Here is a 22,351-nt window from a genome sequence, read left to right on the forward strand (position 1 = left end):
CCACAGGCCAATACCAAGCTCTCTCCCAAATACTGGAAGCAGATCTCCCCAAGTCCCAGGTGAGTCATGTAGAACCCATCCCACAGATATGGGCATTCACACAAATACATACAGAGGATCACAGAGATTTTAAAAACCACATAGATAATATTATTCAGCCATTTTTAAAAAAAAGGATACTTTGCCTGTTACAACAACATGGATAGACTTTAAAGGCATTATGCTAATGAAATAAATAAGTTCTCAACGCAAATGCTATGTGATCTCATTTATATGTAGAACTTAAAAAAAATAAACGGTGACAACCAAACTCATAGAAAAAGAGATCAGATTTGTGGTTACTAGAGACAGGGAGTGGGGTGGGGAAATTGGATGAAGTTGGTCAAAAGGTTCCAACTTCCAGTTGTAAGATGAGTAAATCTTTGATGTAACGTATAACATGATGGCTACAGTTAACGTTGCTATATGGTGTCTTTGCTTCCCTGGTGGCTCAGTCAGTTAAGAATCCACCTGCAGTGCAGGAGATGCAAGAGATGTGGCTTTGATCCCTGGGTTGGCAAGATCCCCTGGAAAAGGAAATGGCTATCCACTCCAGTATTCTTGCCTGGGAAATCCCATGGACAGAGGAGCCTAGTGTGCTACAGTCCACGGGGTTCCAAGAGATGGACATGACTTAGCAACTAAACCAACCACCAACCAGGAGAGTAAATCCTACAAGTTCTCATCAGAACAACAACAACAAAAAACATATTTTTTCTTTTCTTGGTATCTATATGGGTTGATGACTTCTCTGGTGGCTCAGACATGACTCAGCAACTTCACTTTTTATGGATTGATGGATGCTAACGAAATTTACTGCACTAATCATTTCACGATATATTAAGTCATTATGATGTAAACCTTAAACTTATACAGTGATGTCAGTCAACTATACCTCAATGAAACTAGGAGGAAACATTGATATAAACACCCCTATATACACACACCCCCATAGACAAGTTGACACTCAAGATTTAAAAACATGCTATGTGCTGACACACAAAAGGACTTTGTGTTCACACTCACTCAGTTGTATCCAACTCTTTGTAATCCCAAGGACTGCAGCACACTAGGCTCCTCTGTCCATGGGATTTCCCAGGCAGGAATACCAGATTGGGTTGCTATTTCCTCCTCCAGGGGATCTTCTGGACCCAGGGATCAAACCCAGGTCTCTGCACCTCCTGCATTGCAGGCAGATTCTTTACCACTGCATCGCCTGGGAAGCTGTCACACAAATGCACTGTCAAAAGCATAGTGTGTGCATGCTCAGTGAGTTCAGTTGTGTCCAGCTCTTTGTGACCCCCTGGACTGTAGCCCACCAGGCTCCTCCGTCTATGGAATTCTCCAGGCAAGAATGCTGGAGTGGTATCCCATTCTCCAGGGGATCTTCCTGACCCAGGGATCAAACCCAGGTCTCCTGCATGGCAGGCAGATTCTTTAACATCTGAGCCACCAGGGAAGCCCTCAAAAGCAGAGACAATGACAAACACTCATACACAAACACTCAGACATTCACGCATACCCAAGCCCACCGACCTCAAGACCCAGTCTATACCTGTGTCCTGAGGACTCTCTCACTGCTCTCTTCTGCTCCTCCTGGGAATGTCTTGTATTAATACAGCCAGAGCAAGAGGCCTAGAGGGCAAGGGAGGTGTGGGGTAATGCTAAGTGCTCGGCCTCCCCCAAGGCTGCAGTCCTGCCTCCCCCGTCTCCCGCCCCAGTCCCCAGCTGCCATCAGCTGATGTGTCTGGCAGCCCCTGCAGACAGTCTCCGCCCCTCTCGCTGGCAGCCCTGTCCTGGCAGGGCTTCCCAGCCGAGCGCCTTCTTCATCCTGCCGTTCACTCACACGCTCGCACGCACGGCCCCCATGGCCAGCTCGGCGCTCAACCACTCCTGGCCGGCTCTCTCCAAGTTCTGGCTGAAGCGGTGGGCCTTTAAGAGAGGTAAGGGGGCATGCAGTGAGTAGTGGGCACTGGCCACCCAGGCTCCCTGGACAGCCTGCTGCCCACCATCCCACTCCAAGCCTTTTCTCAGCTCAGGGTACAGACACTGCCTGAATCAGCCCCAGATGATCTCTGCTTCCCCAGGGCCCCCATGGAACATCACAGACTTGTGGGGTCCCTCTTGTCTCAGAGGAGATGTCTCCCCAAGCTCTGCCAGGAGGTTGTCTCGGAAGGTAAATTTGTGGATGGACAATTCGCCCTAGACCTGGGGCAGCCTGGTGGCTTCCTGGGGGTTCCTGATGCTACTTGTTCCCCGGGTGGGTGCAGGACAGAGGCTCAGAGAGGCAGCAAGAGGAAGGTCTGAGACATCCAGAGATTCAAGTAGACATGCCCTGGAATATGCACACACATACACATTGGCTGGTAGCACTCCCCCACACCGGGTCCCAGGACCTCAGTTTACCTCTGGGAGCTGGATAGACTCTTGTATCATATCCCCCAAGGTCCGGGTGAATTGCTTTTGCAAAAAGGCACTTCTTAAATCTCAGCAAGAGTTTAGTCCTGGAAGATAGCCAGATAGTGTCCAAGGCCACGGGGCACAGGGGGATTGTGTGATAGGAACTCCCCCTACCCCTTGCCTAAGCTGGGTACTTGTTAGTGAGTGAGTTTCCGTGCAGGAGACGAACCATGGAGAAGACCCATTCGCTTCTTCATGACATACGCTCTGGTTGAGGACCTGTAGTGTGCCAGGCACTCTGCTGGAGGAGATAGGGCTAGCAGGGGACCTGGAGGCTGGGGCTGGGGAGGGAGAGGGTGGCCTGGGGACTGGGATGCAATAGAAGAACAGTCATAGTGGTAGAAATTGCTGCCAGCTGTTGAGCCCTTGTGAAGCCGGACTCAGAAAGGAGGCGTGATGAACTCAAGGTCACACAGCAAGTATATACTGAAAGACCCATGCTTTGAAACCCATTCTGTTCCAAGGCCACCTCTGGAGTGTGTTCTGGGCAGTGAAGGAAGCTACCAGTGTGAGTGGGGAGGGGGGGCTTGCAGAGAGTGTTTAAATCCACCAGTGGATGGCTATGCTAGAGAATTAGGGTATCAGCCATGGATCACGAAGATGTCCACATCCTTATGAAGGTCTAGCCACTCCTGGCCACCCAGCCCACCCTGTCTCCCCACCCCAGGCAGGTTGAAGCTATGATTTATAGGCTGGCAGGTGGGGGAGTGAGCTGTGGGAACCAGTGGCAACTCTTAAACCCTTTTATGGCCAGGGCTGCAGGGGTTGCTGGTGTAAGAGGCTGCCTAGAACCTGAATCCAAGCTGCTAGGCGGCTCCTTAGAGAGAAGCTTGGGGGTGCGGCACAGAGAGGGGCTCCCTAACCGTGTCCTTCCCGTCTCTAGCCTTTCTGTGCCCTCCTCTTACGCTCTGTAACTGGCTGTCTGGGCACCAGACGGGGCCTCCTGGGAAAATAATGGAGTAGATGTGGGGAGCCAGACAAGGCTAGGGAAGGGGGGTTGGGATTTGCAGCAGGGCAGAGCCCCACTGGCCCTTTCCCTCGGTTGCTCAGTTACTCATTTTGGCCACACTTTTTCCACTCTTTCCCTAGTATATGATAAGCATGTATATCATGAGTACATTCTGTGTCTCAACTTGGTTTCCTTCTTGCCTGGCTTCTCTGCCACAGTCCTGCCTCCTTCCATCTAGAGCTCTCCCCACCCTCATCCCCTAGGAATACCATCTCCAGAATGCAGAGCAATCACTGCCACTGGACACTGCCACACGACTTATCCCAACTATCCGTCCTTTCATCCATCCATGCATCCATCTAACCATCCACTTTTTTATCCATCCAACCAGTCAGGTAGCCAACTATCCATTCATGCCTCCATGTATCCATGTTTTCATCCATCCATCCATCTAACCATCTACCCATTCATCTACTCAACAGAGAGACAGCCAACTATCTATCCATGCATCCTTGGATCTATGCATCCATCCACCTATCCATCCAAAGACCCATCCAACTAGTTATCCATCTAAACGTCTACTCATTCATCCATCCAACCAGCCAGCCAGTCAACCATCCACCTATGTGTCTACACATTCTTCCCTCCCTCTAACCACCCATTAATCCATATAGGTAACCATCCACCCATCTAAACATCCATTCATCCAACCGTATAGCCAGACAACTTTCCCTTCAGCCAGCCAGCCAATGAACTAGCCAGCTATCCAACAACCATCTATCCAACAATTCATCCAATTCATCCATCCACCCTTCCATCCAATCATTTATCCACCCATCTATCCATTCATCAGCTCACCACAGAATAGCTCTGTGGTTAGGAGCCCTTGCTTTGGAATAAGAAATACCTGGCTTCCCATCTCAGCTCTGCCTCTTGACAGCCTGGTATGACCTTGGACAAGTCAGTACACCTCTCTGAGCCTCAGTTTCTCCTTCCATAATGTGGGGACTCAGAGGGTTGTTGTTAAGATAGAAGAATGGAAAGAACATGACAGGCTTAGCATGAAGCAAGACATATTGGAACTGATCAAGAGACTTGGGGGATGTAAAAGTGGGTTGGATACAGAACTTGCCCCCATGGACCTTGGAGTGGGAGTCAGAAAACCTTTTCTGTAAAGGGCCAGGGAGTAATACCTCCAGCTTTGCAGGTGATATGGTCTCTGATGCAACTATTGGACACTGTCATTGTAGCATGATGACAGCCACAGACAGCAAGGCACATGAATGGGTGTGGCTGTGTGCTACTAAAATTTTATTTACAAAATCAGGTGTTGAGCCAGAATTGGCCTGTGAAACTCCTGGTCTAGAAGGGAACAAGTAGTCCAATTAAAGTACATCCAGAAGCAGAAAAGGGGTGCGTGCGTGCATGCTTAGTCCCTCAGTCATGTCTGACTCTTTGCAGCTTCATGAACTGTAGCCCACCAGGCTCCTCTGTCCATGGGATTCTCCAGGCTAGAATCCTGGAGTGGGTTGCCATGCCCTCCTCTAGGTGATCTTCCTAACCCAGGGATTGAACTCGAGTCTCTTATGTCTCGTGCATTGGCCCAGGGGTTCTTAGCCACTAGCAAACCAATCCAAAGTTTTCTGGCTAAGACCGTCTACAGAGGATCAGAGGGACCCCTTGGTTGCCAGGCAGAAGAGTGGGAAAGAGTGGTGGGAACTGCACAGAGGTGCACAGGAGAATGGTGAGTTAGGAGCTCAGGCATTTGGGGGGAGTTGAGCAGGCAGACTGAAAAGTGCTCAAATGTCCTTGTAAGGGGACTGGTGTCTATGGGGTGGGGACCAGACGAAGGAGGGTGACTCTGAAATGTCATGCCAAGAAGACACATCTTCTTCTACTGGGATGGAAGAAGCCAACTATTGTTGGCAATGGTTTGTACAGGAAAATCCCAATGAGAGTTGCGATTGTAGGGACTTCCCTGATGGTCCAATGGTTAAGGACTCCGTACTCTCAATGCCAAGGGCATGAGTTTGATCCCTGCTTGGGGAACTAGGATCCTGCATGCCTGGATAGCATGACCAAAAAGAAAAAAACTTGTGGTTGTGTAGAGAGAGCACTGTTGTGTTTAGTCACTAAGTTGTATTCGACTTTTTTCGACCCCGTGGACTGTAGCCACTAGGCTCCTCTGTCCATGGAATTCTCCAGGCAAGAATACTGGAGTGGGTTGCCATTCCCTTCTCCAGGGGATCTTCCTGACCCAGGGATTGGACCCAGGTCTCCTGAATTGGCAGGCAGATTCTTTAATGCTGAGCCATCTGGGAAACCCAGATAGAGCATAATGGAGGCTGATATTAAGATCATATCAAAGGCAAAACCAAAGAAGGATGGAGGGACTGCCCTGGTGGTTTAGAGGTTAGGACTGTGCTCCCAGTGAAGGGGCTCTGGGTTCAATCCCTGGTCAGGAAACTAGATCCTACTTGCTGCACCTGAGAGTTTGCATGCCACAACTAAGACCTGGCACAGCCAAATAAGTAAATAAAGCTAAAGAAATGGAAATTTTTTTTAAAAAGAGGGGTGGGGAATTGACGGGGCTTGGTGTCCTGAGGGGTTGGGAGGAGGCGAGGCTCGAGTTCGGGTTTCTGGTGGGGGTCACTGGGGAGACACTACAGTCACACTGATACATAGACCCTGAAGGAGAAAGGAAGACAAGGAGTTTGGTCTTAACAGCTTGAGGTTGGAGTGCAGGTGGGAAGATCAGGCAGTGGTGACCAGAGGCCACTGAAGACAAAGACTGGAGCTTGAGAGAATCTGTCACCAGAACCAAGCTCAGAGTGTGACTTCAGAGTCAGGGCTCAGTGTGTGCCTGGGGTCAGTGTTTAGTGTGTGATGAGGATTGGGGTACAGCTTGAAGCTCTAGGATGGGAACTCAGTCCATGACTCCAGTACTGGGACTCAGTCTATGACACCACAATCAGGGCTTAGAGTATGATGCCAGGACCGAGGTTCAGTCGATGACACTGGGACAGGAATTCAGTCTGTGACCCAAAGATTGAGGCTCAGCATGTGATGCAGAGATCAGAATGGACTCTGTCTTCAGGGTCAGGCTCAGCCTGTTCCTGGGTCAGAAATGACGTGAAGTGACAGTTGCTTCAGTCGTGTCCAACTCTTTGTGACCCCGTGAACTATAGCCCGCCAGGCTCCTCTGTCCATGGGATTCTCCAGGCAAGAGTAGTTACTGAGGTGGGTTGCCATGCCCTCCTCCAGAGATGGAACCCACATCTCTTACATCTTCTGCATTGGCAGGCAGATTCTTTACCATCTAAGCCACCAGGGAAGCCACACATTCCTGGGTCAGAAGCATCCATCCAAAGAATCAACTTTTACCTTCAGCCTTTGGGTCCCAGACCTGCAGGGTCACAGATGCAAGGATGAGGTTCAAGCCTCTGTGAAGCCCCCATCCAGGAAAGCAGGCACACCCAGCAGCCTGTCCTGAGGCCCCCTGGGATCTTGGCCAAGGGATGGAACTGCCTCTCAGGGAGTCTCTCCCTCTTTTTTCAAGCTGCCATCAGCCTCCAGGACTCACCCCCACATCTGGCTTTTCTCGTCCTTCACAGCCTGCTTGTTTTATTCCAACATCTCCCTGAGTCATAGAAGCTGCCTTGTGGGAGATGCAGGGCTGAATGAGGGCAGCCGAACAGAGGCCCTAACCCAGCTTGGGATAGTAGCTAGGAGAGCAGCGGTGGTTTCTAGAATATACCGTGATGGGAATCCCCAGCTTCCCAGTGGTTAGGACTCGGTGCTTTGACTTTCACTGCTGGGGGCCAGGTTCATTCCCTAGTTGGGAATCATGATCCCACAAGCCTTGTGGCATGGTCAAAAAAAAAAATATATATATAGGAGTGTTGTGAATGATTACCACAATCAATTTTAGAAGGTTTTCATCACCCCCAAAAGAAATCTGAATCCTTTATTCATCACTCCAAAGTTCCCCATTTCTCCCCAGCCTTGCATGCTAAGTCGCTTCAGTTGTGTCTGACTCTGCAATCCCATGGACTGTAGCCCGCCAGGCTCCTCTGTCCATGGGATTTCCCAGGCAAGAATACTGGAGTGGGTTGCCATCCCCTTCTCCAGGGCATCTTCCTGACCCAGGGATCGAACCCGTGTCTCCTGCATTGGCAGGTGGGTTCTTTACCACTAGTACCACCTGGGAAGCCTCTCCCCAGCCTTGCTGCTACTGCTGCTAAGTCGCTTCAGTCGTGTCCGACTCTGTGCAACCCCACAGACAGCAGCCCACCAGGCTCCTCTGTCCCTGGGATTCTCCAGGCAAGAATACTGGAGTGGGTTGCCATTTCCTTCTCCAATGCATGAAAGTGAAAAGTGAAAGTAAAGTCGCTCAGTCGTGCCCGACTCTTAGTGACCCCATGGACTGCAGCCCACCAGGCTCCTCCGCTCATGGGATTTTCCAGGTAAGAGTACTGGAGTAGGGTGCCATTGCCTTCTCCGTCCCCAGCCTTAGACAACAACTAATCTACTTTTTGCCCCTATAGATACACCTGTTCTGGACATTTCATATAAATGAAATCCACTAACATGGGATATTTTGTGAACTGACTTCTGCAACGTCACATGATATCTGTCTTCGAGGTTCATTCATGGTATAATAGGTTTCAAAACGCCATTCCCTTTTTTATTCTTCTTTTGTTTATTTGTTTGTTTGTGGGATCTTAGTTCCCAGCCCAGGGGCTTAGTTCCCTAACCTCGGCAGTTAAAGCACTGAGTTCTAACCATTGGACCTCCAGGGAATTCCCAGAACTCCCCCCCGTTTCTTATTATGACTGAAAAACGTTCCATTGTATGGATGGACCACATTTCGTGTATCTATTCATCTGTTTATGAACATTTGGATTGTTTCCACCATTTTTTTTTTTTTGGTCGCCCTGGATTTTTGTTGCTGCTCAAAGGCTTTCTCCAGTTGCAGCAAGTGGGGGCTACTCTCTAGCTGCGGTGCACGGGTGTCTCATGGCAGCGGCTTCTCTTGCTGTGGATCACAGGCTGTAGGGTGTGTGGGCTCCAGTAGTTCTGCATCTCATGGGCTTAGTTGCCCTGCAGGGTGTGGGATCTTCCCAGACCTGGGACCAAGCCCGTGTCCCCTGCATTGGCAGGCACATTCTTAACCACTAGACCACATAGGAGGTCCTTAAGTTTTTATTTATATATTTATTTATTTATTGTTTATTGAAGGATAATTGCTTTACAGAATTTTGCTGTTTTCTGTCAAACCTCAACATGAGTCAGCCACAGGTATACATATAGCCTCTCCCTTTGAACCTCCCTCCCATCTCCCTCCCCATCCCACCCCTCTAGGTTGATACAGAGCCCCTGTTTGAGCTTCCTGAGCCATAGTATGCTTAAGTTTTCGAAGAACTGCCAAAATGTTTTCCAAACTCCTTAAGTTTTTCACACCCATGTAATAGCTTTTCATTCATCTATTTATGGAATGCGTTTATTCCTGTCTTGGCTGTTTTCTGCTGTTCTTGCTACTTCCCAGTAATTTTGCATTCATAATTTCATACTCTTTTTCTTAAAAAAAAAATAGCCCTCCAAATTATACAAGTGTCATGCACCCAAAAACGTAGGGCAGTGTTGGTATATACACAGCTGGGAGGAGAAGGAAGGTAAGTGGCTACAGACAGCTCATCCTACTTTGGGATAGAAAAAGACAGCATCATCTCTTCTCATCTGCTGGCCACGGTGGTTATAGGTGGAGTGGCCACAAAGTGGCCACCCCACTGGTACCCTTTGGAGGGCAAAAGCGTGGTACTGTGGGAGGTTTTGTTTTCTTTATTTCTTTGGCTATGCCGGGTCTTAGTTGTGGCACACAGAATCTTTTAATTGTGGCATGTGGGATCTAGTTCCCAACCAGGGATCAAACCCAGGTTCCCTGCACTGAGAGCATGGAGTCCTAGTCCCTGGACCACCAGGGAGGTCCCATAATGTTCATCATTACTTGACTCAGCAGCATAAACCAGGACTGTGTCCAGCAAGCCAGGAGATGGGATCACCCAACCACAGAGGACCTGAGCTAAGGAATGAAGGAGGCCCTAACTGGCACTGCCCAAGGACCCCACCATCCCACTCCCCAGCCCAGCCCAGCCCCTCGGGGCTCTTACTGGCTCTTACCGCAAACGTCTGGTCCGTCTCTCCAATTACCACCTCCACCTTCCCCCAGCTCCTCCACTGTCACCTCCACGCACACTTCTCTTAGCTCCCCAGTTTCAACAGGACCTGGGATGTCATGGCAGGGGGCGTGGAGGCATGAAAGGAGGCCAGGGGTCAAGATAATGCAGTGCAATGAAGTGCAGGGCAATGCCCAGGACAGAGGCACCATGGGAGGAGGGTGGATGGACATTTCTGCAGTGAGTAGGATGAGGTCTTCAGGCAGGTGGCCCTGGAACAGGAACGGGGTGCTCTTAGGCAGTGGGTCCCGCCTAAGGGGCAGAGACAAGGCGCAGAGGAGGATCCTGGTGGACATCGGTGGCTGAGCCAAGACATTCGACCTTTTTCCTCCAGGTGGTGGGGCACCTCCATGGGGATTCGAATAGGGAGGCACCATATGCTCTAGAAGCCGTGCAAGGGGCAGAGGGAGAGAGACGGGACACCTGTGTCTCCCTCAGCAAAAGGCTCAGTCCAGGACTTCCCTGGTAGTCCAATGGTTAAGAATCTATCTGCCAATGCAGGGGACGTGGGTTCAATTCCTGGTTTGGGAAGATCCCACATGCTGTGGGGTGATTAAGCCCATGTGCCACAACTACTAAAGCCCGAGCTGTAAGGCCCTCGAGCCACAACTGCTGAGCTTGTGGCCTGCAACTACTGAAGCCCATATGTACTAGAGCCTCACACTGCAACCAGTGAGCCCCCGAGCTGCAACTGCTGAAGCCCACGTGCCTAGAGCCTGTTGCCCACAACAAGAGAAGCTACTGCAATGAGAAGCCTGACCACTGCAACAAAGAGAAGCCCCTGCTCACTGCAACTAGAGAAAGCCTACATGTGGCAACAAAGACTCAGTGCAACCAAAAATAATAATAAATAAAAAAATTTTTTAAATAATGCACTGGGAAGAATTCTGAGGGGGCCATGGCTCAGGAGGAAAGAGCCGTGTGCCTGAACAGAAATGTCTGCTCCAGGCTCAGGATGAGTGGTGGGGAGTGGTGGCATGTATGTTGGCTTACAGATCATCGGTACCATCCTCCCCTGAAACCCCATTTTACAGATGAGAAAACTGAGGCCCAGATGCAGCATTTGGGGCCCAACTGTTCAGGCCTCACAGCTCAGGTCTAACACCTTGTCCCTCCTTTCCCACAGGCTCTGAGCCCAAGCCATGTGTCCAGCCCTTTGACTCTGGAGCTGCAGATTCAGCCACCAAGAGCAGCGGTGGACCCTGGAGGCCTGAGGACCCAGACTTCTCCACTATGGAGGATGAGCAGGCAGGTGTCCAACTGCTGAGATGGGCAGGAGTTGATGACTCCAGGGGAGCAAGTACACTTTGTTTAGCACCTGGGTTTTACCAGGCACTTGTGTGCAATATTTCAGGGAATTATTAAAACATAGCAGAGTGGTTATTATGCCATTCCACAGGTGAGGAAATGAATCCTTTATGGAACAAGAAGAGGGAGCACGGGATGAGTAGAGTGGAGGGATGATGGCTGGAAGGAGGAAAGGAAGGAAGGATAGACAGAAGACATGGATGATGGATGGATGGATGGAAGGACATTTTGACAGAAGAGATGGATGGATGGACAGATGGATAGATGGGTGGGTGGATGGATGGAAGGACTGACAGAAGAGATGGATGGATGGATAGAAGAATCAAGGGAAGAAAGGAAGAGAGGGAGGAGGGAAGGGTGGCTAAATGGGTGCATGAGTGGGTAGATGGATCAATGAAGAAGGAAGGAAAAGCTCCCATGAGGAGCTCTGAGCTAGAACATCCCTGCAGAGTCATCCCAAATTAGGCTGAAATGACCAAGCCATTGCATCCCCACACCAATAAGTCATGGCCTGTGGACTGCCCAGGAAGGGATATGACTTCCTGGGAGGAGGCTGACAGCTGACAGCCGTCTGCTGATAGCCACCTACCCCTTAGCATCTGGGGCAACACATCCTCACCAAAGGGGGAATCTGGGTGGCATTTTGGACCACCCACCACACTAAGGAAAGAGGCTTCATTATAGTCAAACCATATACAGGGAATTCTGTGTATCTGCTGGTATTGTTTTTTAAATTTTATTGATTGATTGATCAAGGCGGTGCTAAATTTTCATTGCTGCATGTGGGCTTTCTCTAGTTGCAGTGACTGGGGGCTGCCCTCCAGTTGTGATGCACAGACTTCTCATTGCTTCCCTGCTGCAGAACATGAGCCCTAGAGTGCTCCGGCTTCAGTAGTTGTGGCTCACAGCCTTAGCTTACCCACAGCAGGCGGAATCTTCCCTGGACCAGGGATGGAACCTGTGTCCCCTGCTTTCGCAGGCAGACTCTTAACCACTGGACCACCAGGGAAGTCCACCCCTTATTTTGGAGAAGAGCACACTGGGGTCCAAGAGGGAGAGAATTTGCCTTGGTGTTGGGAAGAGTCCAGAGTAAATGAAGAGAGACCTGAGACTCAGGCTTAGCCCTAGAGCCTTCCAGGGCTCTGTATATATTGGAATAGGGACCGTGGGCAGCAGGCAGTTGGGCAGCTAGGATGGTGATGGAGAGACCACGCATCTGGGGAAGCAGGGAGCCCTGGGTGTGCTCGCTGAGCACCTACCACCTCCAAAGAAGCCCTGCCACCCACATCCTCATCCTCATCTTGTTGGCCACCAGAGCTGGAGGCAGCAGATGGCGATGTCCCTGCCCCTTCTGTCCAAAAGCCCTGTATAGCATCAGACCTGTACAGCTCTCAGTGCTATCCACGTCTGTCCCTGCCTTTCCGCTGCCCTGGTGGAGGCCACCATAGTTGCTCACCCAGGTGATCTGCACAGGCATCTTCGCTGCTTCAAGCCCATCTGGGCTCTGCATCTTGCGTCATCTCTCTGAAGGGGAATCACCACCTCCTCTCCCCCAGCCTCCCTACCACTACTGTTGGGAACTTAGAGATTAAATCCTTCCTTGGGCTCCCAGGCCTGCTGATACAGCTCCATCCCCCCTACCCCAACAGACACACACACACACACACACACACACACCTCCAGCCAAAAGGAAATCTTGCCAATCCTGCAGGCTTCTGAACATCCTGTTCTCTTAATGCCTGGAATGCCCTCACCCAGAGCCTCCGCCTAGCTAACTCCTACTCATTGCTCAGGGTGTCCCTCATTGTCACTTCCTCCAGGAAGCCCTCCCGATTTCTTCCTTCCTTCTTCTTTTTTTACATTTAGTAGGAGTTCTCATTGAAATATGCATGCATTTTAATGAAAAGTATGTATCAGATCAGATCAGATCAGATCAGTCGCTCAGTCGTGTCCGACTCTTTGCGACCCCATGGACTGTAGCCTACAAGGCTCCTCTTTACTGGAGTGGATACACAGGTAAGATATAGATTATTTTAAAATATATGCAATTGGCTATATATATTGACCTATATAGCCAGTTCAAGAAATCACTTACCTGTCACATAGACACTATGTGATTGGAAATACAGTTTGGGGGCTTAATTTTGGTTATGGAAGCTGTCTAAAGATGGTCTAACCTGTCCTAATTGAGTTATCCTTAGTAGATTTTGTGCACCAGTGATTACCCCAGTGGTTTGTCCATTTTAAAAGAGGGATTTTTTGTATGATCTGGCTTAGAATAAATCTAATTTTTCAAACTTAAAAAAATTAAGTTTTAAAAAATAATAACAAAAAAGGGATTTCCTAAGTAGAACTCCAGTCCAGAATTCTTGTCCCTCCAGAGTCAACTGTCCCCTCCTGTTCTTTCTAGCCCACTTTCTACTTTCTAGAACATTCACTCATACTTGATTGTCATTGCAGGGTTTAATCATTGGTCTACTCCAATTAGCTCCATCTGGCAGGGCCCCAGAGGAAGATCCCTGATTCCTGAAGTATTAAAAACAACCACCATAATATGGGCTTGGCCAAAAAGTGTGCTCAGGTTTTTCCGTAAGATGTTATAGAAAAACCCAAATGAGCTTTTTGGCCAACCCCATATCTGCTTCCACTGATCAAGGGCTTGCTGATAAGTCACTTCAGTCGTGTCTGACTCTGTGCGACCCCATAGATGGCAGCCCACCAGGCTCCTCCGTCCCTGGGATTCTCCAGGCAAGAACACTGGAGTGGGTTGCCATTTCCTTCCCCAATGCATGAAAGTGAAAAGTGAAAGTGAAGTCACTCAGTCGTGTCTGACTCCTAGTGACCCCATGGACTGCAGCCCACCAGGCTCCTCCGTCCATGGGATTTTCCAGGCAAGAGTACTGGAGTCGGGTGCCATTGCCTTCTCCGGATCAAGGGCTTACAAGATGTAAATATCATCTCATTTCACCTGCCCAGCAATCCTACAAAAAGGCAACATAAGGTTTCCCTGGGTGGCTCAGTGGTGAAGAATCCGCCTGCCAATGCAGGAGACAAGGGTTTGATCCTTGGTCTGGGAGGATTCCACAGGCTGCGGAGCAACTGGGCCCGTGTGCTCCAACTACTGAGCCTGTGCGCTAGAGCCCACAAGCCGCATCTACTGAAGTCTAAGCGCCCTAGGGCCTGTGTTCTACAGCAAGAGAAGCCACTGTAGCGAGAGGCCCAAGCGCTGCAAGTAAGAAAAGCCCGCACAGCAATGAAGACCCAGCAAAGCCAAAAATAACTAAATAAGCAAATAAAAATATATTCAAAAAGAAGGCAACATAACACCCATTTTAGAGATGACAAGACTGAGGCCCAGAGAGGCTTAGAAATTTGTCTTAGGTCACACTGAGCCAACAAAAGCTACATCAAGGATGCAAACCCTGACGAAGGCCTTTCTACCCTTCCAGCCACCAGAAAACCCTCTGTCCCCGTTCTGCTCTCTTGTTTGAAACTCGTTCCCTGTTTTACATGATGAAACAGAACCAGAGACACGAAGTTGCTCTGGTGTGCTATTTTTTTCCTAAAGTACAAGGAGATAAATAGCCATTTACATTTTTAAAAAAACGTTGATCTGTGTACTATTTAAATCTGCACACAGCTAGCCGTTTTTATAGAGTGGAAATTCCTGGGGCATCTCGCCTCTGGGTCTGCGGGGGCGGGGAGGCACCCATCCCCCAAGGCTCCCCAGGGTCCAGGGAGCAGGAGTCTGAGTTGATGGCACGCTCTCTGGGGTGTCAGGGCCAGCATACCTATGTTTGGGCAGATGCCCGGGGAGGCTCCTAGTGGGCTGGTTCCCGTTTCTCACCCAGGAAATGTTGGAGGAAAGATACAAGTTCCCCAGCAAAGGACGAAGCCCCCTCCCTCCTCCTCCCTCGCTGTACCTGCCACAGCCGTCCACCCTCCCCTTCCACCCAAAGACCTGGCCGGGTTCCCACTTCTGCCTCCTGTGAGGGAGGCCAGATGCAGGAGACAGAGGAGGGGGGACCCAGTCCAGGCCAAGAGGCTGTCCTGACGTGTTTATATTTACAGGAGGATGAAAACCAGAGATGCGAGGAAACTTTAGGGGCTGTGGCAGAGGAAGACGGGGTTGGTAGAGGTTGTCCAGACACCCGGGACGGGATGGGAGTGACTTCAGGAAGGCGGCTGGGGAAGTCAGAGGAGAATCAGGGGAACCCGGACCAGCTGGGCCAGAGGGGTGGGTTTTTTGGATAGAGACTGAAGGAGAGGTACCCTGGTGTATGAAAGGCACAGGGAGGAAGTGGCAGACAGAGAAGGAGCAGCCAGGCAGGTTGGGGGAACCAGAGCAGTGGGTGCAGGAACTTCCCTGGCGTTCCAGTGGTTGAGATGCAATGCTTTCCACTGCAGGGGGCATGGGTTCGATCCCTGGTCGGGGAACTAAGATCCCACATGCCACACAGAGCAGCCAAAAAAAAAAAAGAAAACAGATTAGTGGGTGTAAAGGAGAAATTCAAGAGGGGAGACCATGGAAAATATGGCCAGGGCTCCAGAAGCCAGTCAGAGAATTGCTGTATGATCTAGCAACCCCGCTTCTACAGATCTACCTAAAAGAGGTAAATACGGAGACTCAGACATTTATACACCTCGGACACGACTGAGCGACTGACTTGAACTGAACTGAACTGATTCATAGCAGCAAAATCCACAAGAGCTAAAAGGTGGAAGCCACTCAATTGTCCATCAAAGACCAAATAGATAAACAAAATGCAGTTTTGCTTATATCCACGCAGTGTGGTTCCATCCATACAACGAAATGTTATCCTTCCTTAAGAAGAAAGGAAACTGTGACCTGTGCTAGAACACGGATGAACTTGAAAACATTAAGCTAAGTGAAATAAACTAGACACAAGACGACAAACACTGTACGATCCCACTTAAACAAGGTGCCTAGAATAGGCAGGCGGCCAAAGCCTTATGGGAAGAACCCTGATGCTGGGAAAGACTGAGGGCAGGCAGAGAAGGGGACGGCAGAGGATGAGATGATTGGATGGCATCATTGACTCAAAGGACATGAGTTTGAGCAAACCCAGGGAGATAGTGAAGGACAGGGAAGCCTGGCGTGCTGCAGTCCCTGGGGTCACAGAGAATCAGACATAACAGCGACTGAACAACAGCAAAGAATAGGCAAATCCAATGAGACACAGTAGAGTCGAGGTGACTAGAAGCTGGAGGAGGTAACAATAAGCAGTTACTATTTACTGGGTACAAACCCTCCTGCTGCTGCTGCTAGGTTGCTTCAGTCGTGTCGGAGTCTGTGCGACCCCACAGACGGCAGCCCACCAGGCTCCCCTGTCCCTGGGATGCTCTAGGCAAGAATACTGGAGTGGGTTGCCATTTCCTTCTCCAATACATGAAAGTGAAAAGTGAAAGTGAAGTCGCTCAGTCGTGTCCGACTCTTAGCGACGCCATGGACTGCAACCTACCAGGCTCCTCCATCCACGGGATTTTCCAGGCAAGAGTACTGGAGTGGGGTGCCATTGCCTTCTCCGACAAACCCTCCTAAGGGGGAGATGAAAAAAAGTTCATCTGGAGATGGAGAGTGATGATGATTACATATCGAGTAAATGTAGTTAATGTCACAGAGTTGTACACAAAATTGTTACAATGGTGAATTCTGTTATATTTTTGTTGCTGTTGTTCAGTCACTAAGTTGTGTCTGACTCTTTGAGACCCCATGGACTGTAACCCGCCAGGCTTCCCTGGCCATGGGATTTCCCAGACAAGAATGCTGGAGTGGGTTGCCGTTTCTTCCTCCAGGGGATCTTCCTGACCCCCCCAGTCTCCTGCATTGGCAGGTGGATTCTTTACCACTGAGCTGCCAGGGAAGCCCCATTTATATTTTACTATAAGGCATCAAAACTGTAGAGTTCCAAGTGGGGAAGGTCAGAGAAAAAGCCAGACCCTAGTTCTTCCAACCTCATTCAAGACAGGTATGGACACTGCTGCCTGCCTCCCACCAGCCAAGATCCCCAGCCAACCAAATGCCTGGCTCTTGGCTGGCAAGTATTTCCTCTTTCTCTTTTAAAAATTTTGGTTATATATTTATTGCTTGTTTTGGGCTATGCTGAGTCCTCATTGCTGCACACGTGCTTTCTCTATTTGCAGCGAGCAGGGGCTATTCACTAGTTGTGTGCATGGGTTTCTCATTATGGTGGCTTCTCTTGTTGCAGAGTGTGGGCTCTAGACTGCGTGGGCTCAGTAGTAAGGACACTCAGGCTTAGGTGGCCCACACCATGTGGGGTCTTCCCAGACCAGGGATTGAGCCCATGTCCCCTGCATTGGCGGGTAGATTCTTATCCAATGGACCACCAGGGCAGTCCAGGTATTTTCCACTTTCAATTGGCTGCTTCTCTGAAAATTCCCCTCACCAAGCATTAGTAGGGACCTCCCTGTTCCCCCTTTCCTAGTAAAGACTGCCCACGACCGGCCAAATGGCCCATGGATAGGTAGGCTTGCAAAATTGAGCAAATAAAATTACAGGATGCCCAGTTAGAACTGATTGCCAAATATTGCAATGTTTGTAATCTATTTACACTAGAAAAAAAAAAAATAGTCGTTTATCTGAAATTCGAATTTCACTGGGTGTCCAGTATTTTATCTGGCAATTCTATCCTGGGAGCCTCTTGTAGAAACCATCAAGGGTGGCAGGTCTGCTCAGTGGGCCCTTTAGGCCACCAATCGGGACAGTCCATCAAGGACTGCCTGAGCTCACACAGATGCCTAAGGCCACATCTCAGGGTTGGTTTTGCCTGTAGCATGGGGGGCGGACCACCCACCTACCCACCAAAGCCTGTCTGAGGACAGCGTCACAACAGCCTGGAAAGGAATAGTCCTTATCCTGCAGACCCTGACAGCCCAGAGGAGGGACACCTTATTTAGATTGGAAGAGTCAGAAAGGCAGCCTGGAGGGCATGCCCAAGGTGGGTTTTGAAGGAGGAATAGGAGTTCACCAGACTGCCTCTGGATGGCCTAGGAGAAGAGATTCTCCAGGGAAAGGAAAAAACAGGTGCCCTGGCTGGGAAGAAAAAAAAAAAAAAAAGGATGAATGACAGGGAGAGGAGAGGGCAAAGAAAAGACTAGGAAAAGAAATAGAGGAGGAAGTAGAGCAAGAAAGAGCATAGAGCTTGGATCCAGACAGATCCCACAGAGTTTGAGTCTGGCTCTGCCATTTACCAACTGTGTGACCCGAGGCTGCACAGTCCTTTCTCCTCCCTGAGCCTTAGCCTCCTGATCTGGGAAGTGGGACAACAACACCCCCTGGTAAGAGCTGCAATGGGATTAAGAATAAGGCCCTTGAATAACTGTTGGGGAGGCAACTGGTTGGTGCTTTGGTGGATGTGGCGTTATCATCTACCTCTACGTATTTTTAGAGTCTAACAGCTGCCTCCTGGGTGGGTGGGAACGTGAGGCTGCAGAGGGGCTGGAAGCAGGAGGCGGTGGACCCTGGAGCCCTTTGTAAATACCGGGCTGAGGAGGGAGGGGAAGGTATCGGAAGGGATTTAGGAGCTCAAAGGTTCCAAGCTACTCTCTGGTACAATGGAGCGGAGGGCTGGAAATAGGGTGAGGTGAGCGAAGTGCAGGGTCCAATACTGTCATGTCTTAATTTTTAAAAATTATTTATTTATGTATTTATTTTTAGCTATGCTGGGTCTTGGTCGCTGCACACAGGTTTTCTCTAGTTGTGGCGACAGGGGTTACTCTCTAGTTGCAGTACACAGGCTTCTCATTGCGGTGGCCTGTTGTTGCAGAGAATGGGCTCTAGGGCACACAGGCTTCAATAACTGCAGCATGTTGGCTCAGTAGCTGTGGCTCAAGGGCTCGAGAGCACAGGCTCGGTAGTTGTGGCGCACAGGTTTAGGTGCTCTGAGGCATGTGGGATCCTCCTGGATCAGGGATTGAACCTGTGTCTCCTGCATTGGCAGGCGGATTCTTTACCTCTGAGCCACCATGGAAGCCCCGCCTTTTAAAAAAATTTTGGCCCCAGCACACAGCATGTGGGATCTTAGTTCCTAGACCAGCAGTGAAAGCGCCAAGTCCTAACCACTGGACCACCAGGGAAGTCCCTGTCATGTCGTAACACTTTGATGATTTGTTCATCATGGAACTCTGCACTATATTGAAGTCTGTTGGGTTTTTTGTTACTGTTGTATTAGGGGCTTCCCTGGTGGTCCTTAGGGCTTCTTCCCTGAGGCTCAGACAGTAAAGAATCTGCCCACAATTCGGGAGACCCTGCTTTGATCCCTGGGTTGGGAAGATCCCCTGGAGAAGGAAATGGCTACCACTCCAACATTCTTGCCTGGAGAATCCCACGGACAGAGGAGCCTGGTAGGCTACAGCCCATGGGATTGCAGAGAGTTGGACACGACTGAATTACTTACACTTAGTGGTGGTCCAGTGGTTAAGACTGCATTACCACTACGATGGCACGAGTTCGATCCCTGGTGGGGGAAGTTTCCCATGCCATGAGGTGTGGCCAAACAAAAAAAGAAAGGAAAAAGAAAAAAATGAAAATTACAAACTTAAAAAAAAAAGTGTGAAAATACGCTTTTCTTGATCTCTGAGTTTGGGGGTACCCCCTACAATTTTGTGCCCGAGGTGGCTTCCTCACTTGCTCCACTCTCATCCTGGCTTGGGAGGGAGACTTAGGGTCTAGGAGACCCCTAAGGGCAGCCCTGGGGAAAGCCTAGGAGCCACAATACTGCCTGAAATTCAGCCAGTAGCATCAAGGATACTTCGTGCAGTTCAGTTCAGTTGCTCAGTCGTGTCCGACTCTTTGTGACCCCATGGACTGCAGCACTCCAGGCTTCCCTATCCATCACCAACTCCCAGAGTTTGCTCAAACTCACATCCATCAAGTTGGTGAAGCCATCCAACCATCTCATCCTCTGCTGTCCCCTTCTCCTCCTGCCTTCAATCTTTCCCAGCATCAGGGTCTTTTCCAATGAATCAGTTCTTTGCATCAGGTGGCCAAATTATGGAGTACAGCACTTGTACAAATTGCATTCACACACATGATCTTATAAGAGGCTTAAAGCAAGCTGGGTGAGCCGACAGACAGAGGAGAGAGGACAGAGGACAGGATTTACGTGGCCTGTTTCATAAGATGATCAGACAGAAACTCAACAATGGAGGTCGAGTCGGGGCCAGTAGCCCTAATTTCCAACCCCTTTTCTGAGGACTAAGGCCTTGAAGGCCTGCACTGAGGGGACCACCCTCATTCTACCCCGCCTGCCAAGAGCTGGGCCCAGAGCCCAGGTTGGATAAGTAGGGGATGGTGTGGAGGGTCTGGATGTGGGGGTCTTCGCTGCCTGTGGGTCAAGGCCTTTTCCGCATCTGTCTCCAGGAGGATGGAATCCCAGGGCTGCTCGGCGGTAGCGAGAGTTCAGAGGACCTCAGCCTGGATTTGGGGGCCCTTCAGGGCAGTGAGTATCTCCAGGACCTGGGCCTCGAAGTCCTTTCACACAGCCAGCCTGGGGGAGCCAGAGACAGTGGCCCCCCTAGTGAAGAAGCCCGAGGAGAAACGCCCCGAGGAGAAACGCCCCTCTCCAGCGCTGCGAGGTCCCAGGGCCTTGCTCGGAGACGCAGCTGGGAGAGGTCAAGGAGCTGCTCTGAGAGCCGGCAGAGGTCAGCCGCCCACTGCGCCGCCGCCTTCCGGGACACACCTTCCAGGGCGGCCACACGCTGCTCCTCACCCCCCACCACCACCTCTGGGTCACCTAGCTCAAGGGCCACCAGAGGTGTCTGTGCTATCAGAGGCAGCCCCAGAGACCCCCTCCGGAGGTGCACACATGCGTGTGGGCACATGCATCTGTGTGCACGGGTGAGCAAGCACACGCTGAAGGAGCGTCCGCCAGGTCAACCTGGAGGCTGCATGAAGCCGGCAGGCACGCTTGGACCCAGATGAGCACACCTGACCTTGCACACGGGGGCTACATGCCCACACACAGGCATGCACCCTCCTCCTGCTCAAACCCAGAGACGCCTAAATGTGTCCCTTGCATATGTGAGCACAGAACCACAGAGGCACTTCTGTTCGAAACACAGATAGGTGCTTGGCACCACCCACACAGTGCAGGGGCAGCCTGAAACAGTGGAGTGCTTTAGCTGTGGGCCCTCCTCAACTCTCCCCCCGCCCCTCTTTCTCCCTCCACCCCTCACATGCTTGTGTGCTCAGTCACTTCAGCTGTGTCTGGCTCTTCTGCAACCCCATGGACTGTAGACCACCAGTCTCCTCTGTCCATGGGATTCTCCGGGCAAGAACATTGGAGTGGGTTGCCATGTCCTCCTCCAGGGGATCTTCCCGACCCAGGGACTGAAACCCAGTCTTTTATGTCTCTTGCATTAGTAGGCAGATCCTTTACCATTGCACCACCTGGGAAGCCCCCACCCCTCACAGTTTTCCCCAAATATTCATCTAGTCTGTGTAAAAAGAGCAGTGGACCTGTGATGCAAATGGAACTTCAGCATCAACTCCTCTAGCCAGGTTTCCTGTCCACCCCCCTGGTGCTGGGAGATCTGGAACACTGTCTGTGCCCTGCCCCCATCACAGGACCACCCAAGGGTTCCCCCCAGCCCCTGTGCTTCGAATGCTGGAGCTGGGGCGACAGCCCAGTGGTAGAGACCTGACTCCCTCTTGATCTTCACCAGGCTCAGCATCGAATCCTCAGCTGTGAATGAGGGGCCCTTTCTGCCTCGGACACTGGCCAGCCTCGCTCTGAACCTGCCAGGAGAGGGCCTGCAGGCCTGGACCCAAGGGTGTCTGCCTGGGGGTGGAACCCCCGCAGAGCAACCAAGCAAGGTTGGTGCAACCCCCAACCACCCCAGTTAATAACACAACTATGCGCCCAGCAGCTGCCTCTGTGGGACCCTGGGGTGCCTTACACATAACTGGGGGGACCAACCCATCATGGCAGGTGTCACCCATGACAGAGAAGTCGCTGGGTCCTAAGACTTCAGACCAAGCCTGAAGGTCCTTTGCTGGCCTGAGATCCTTGGCTGTAAGCGCCATCCCCTGGGCTAGGGAACTCAGGCTTGTCTCTGAATCTTTGCAGCTGGGTGGAAGCCCTGTCTGTGACTGAACTTTGCAACGGAGAAGAACTCATCTCAGGTCTGGGATTTTAGCCCAAAGCTGGAGAATGTACACTCGGAGCTGAAGCTTCCACCTGGGGCATCTCTGCCCTTGACCATGACTGGGTGGGGAGTTTCTGGCCATGGCTGGAATTTGTGGTTCAAAAGTCCAGAACTCCAGCCCACAGCTGGGGGGTGGTCCTTGGCTGGTACGGTCCTTGGCTCCAGCCCT

At 50.7% G+C, this 22,351-nt stretch overlaps 1 protein-coding gene across 5 annotated transcripts in view; it reads left to right on the forward strand.

Annotated features, from left to right (window-relative positions):
- Nucleotides 1–22,351, forward strand: part of ARHGEF18 (Rho/Rac guanine nucleotide exchange factor 18) — a 100,163-nt gene that overhangs the window by 8,947 nt on the left and 68,865 nt on the right. For 4 of the 5 annotated variants that reach the window (XM_019964221.2, XM_019964223.2, XM_070792020.1 and 1 more), the window contains 3 exons: nt 10,811–10,932; nt 20,396–20,676; nt 21,700–21,850. In XM_019964221.2, coding sequence (XP_019819780.2) covers nt 10,918–10,932; nt 20,396–20,676; nt 21,700–21,850 — 447 coding nt within the window. In that variant the 5' untranslated portion in view covers nt 10,811–10,917. Of the gene's footprint in view, nt 1–10,810; nt 10,933–20,395; nt 20,677–21,699; nt 21,851–22,351 lie in introns of those variants that run through there. The other variant, XM_070792021.1, reaches the window with a different exon arrangement.

This window comes from Bos indicus, chromosome 7 (genome assembly GCF_029378745.1).
Source record: "Bos indicus isolate NIAB-ARS_2022 breed Sahiwal x Tharparkar chromosome 7, NIAB-ARS_B.indTharparkar_mat_pri_1.0, whole genome shotgun sequence".
Classification (NCBI taxonomy): domain Eukaryota; kingdom Metazoa; phylum Chordata; class Mammalia; order Artiodactyla; family Bovidae; genus Bos; species Bos indicus.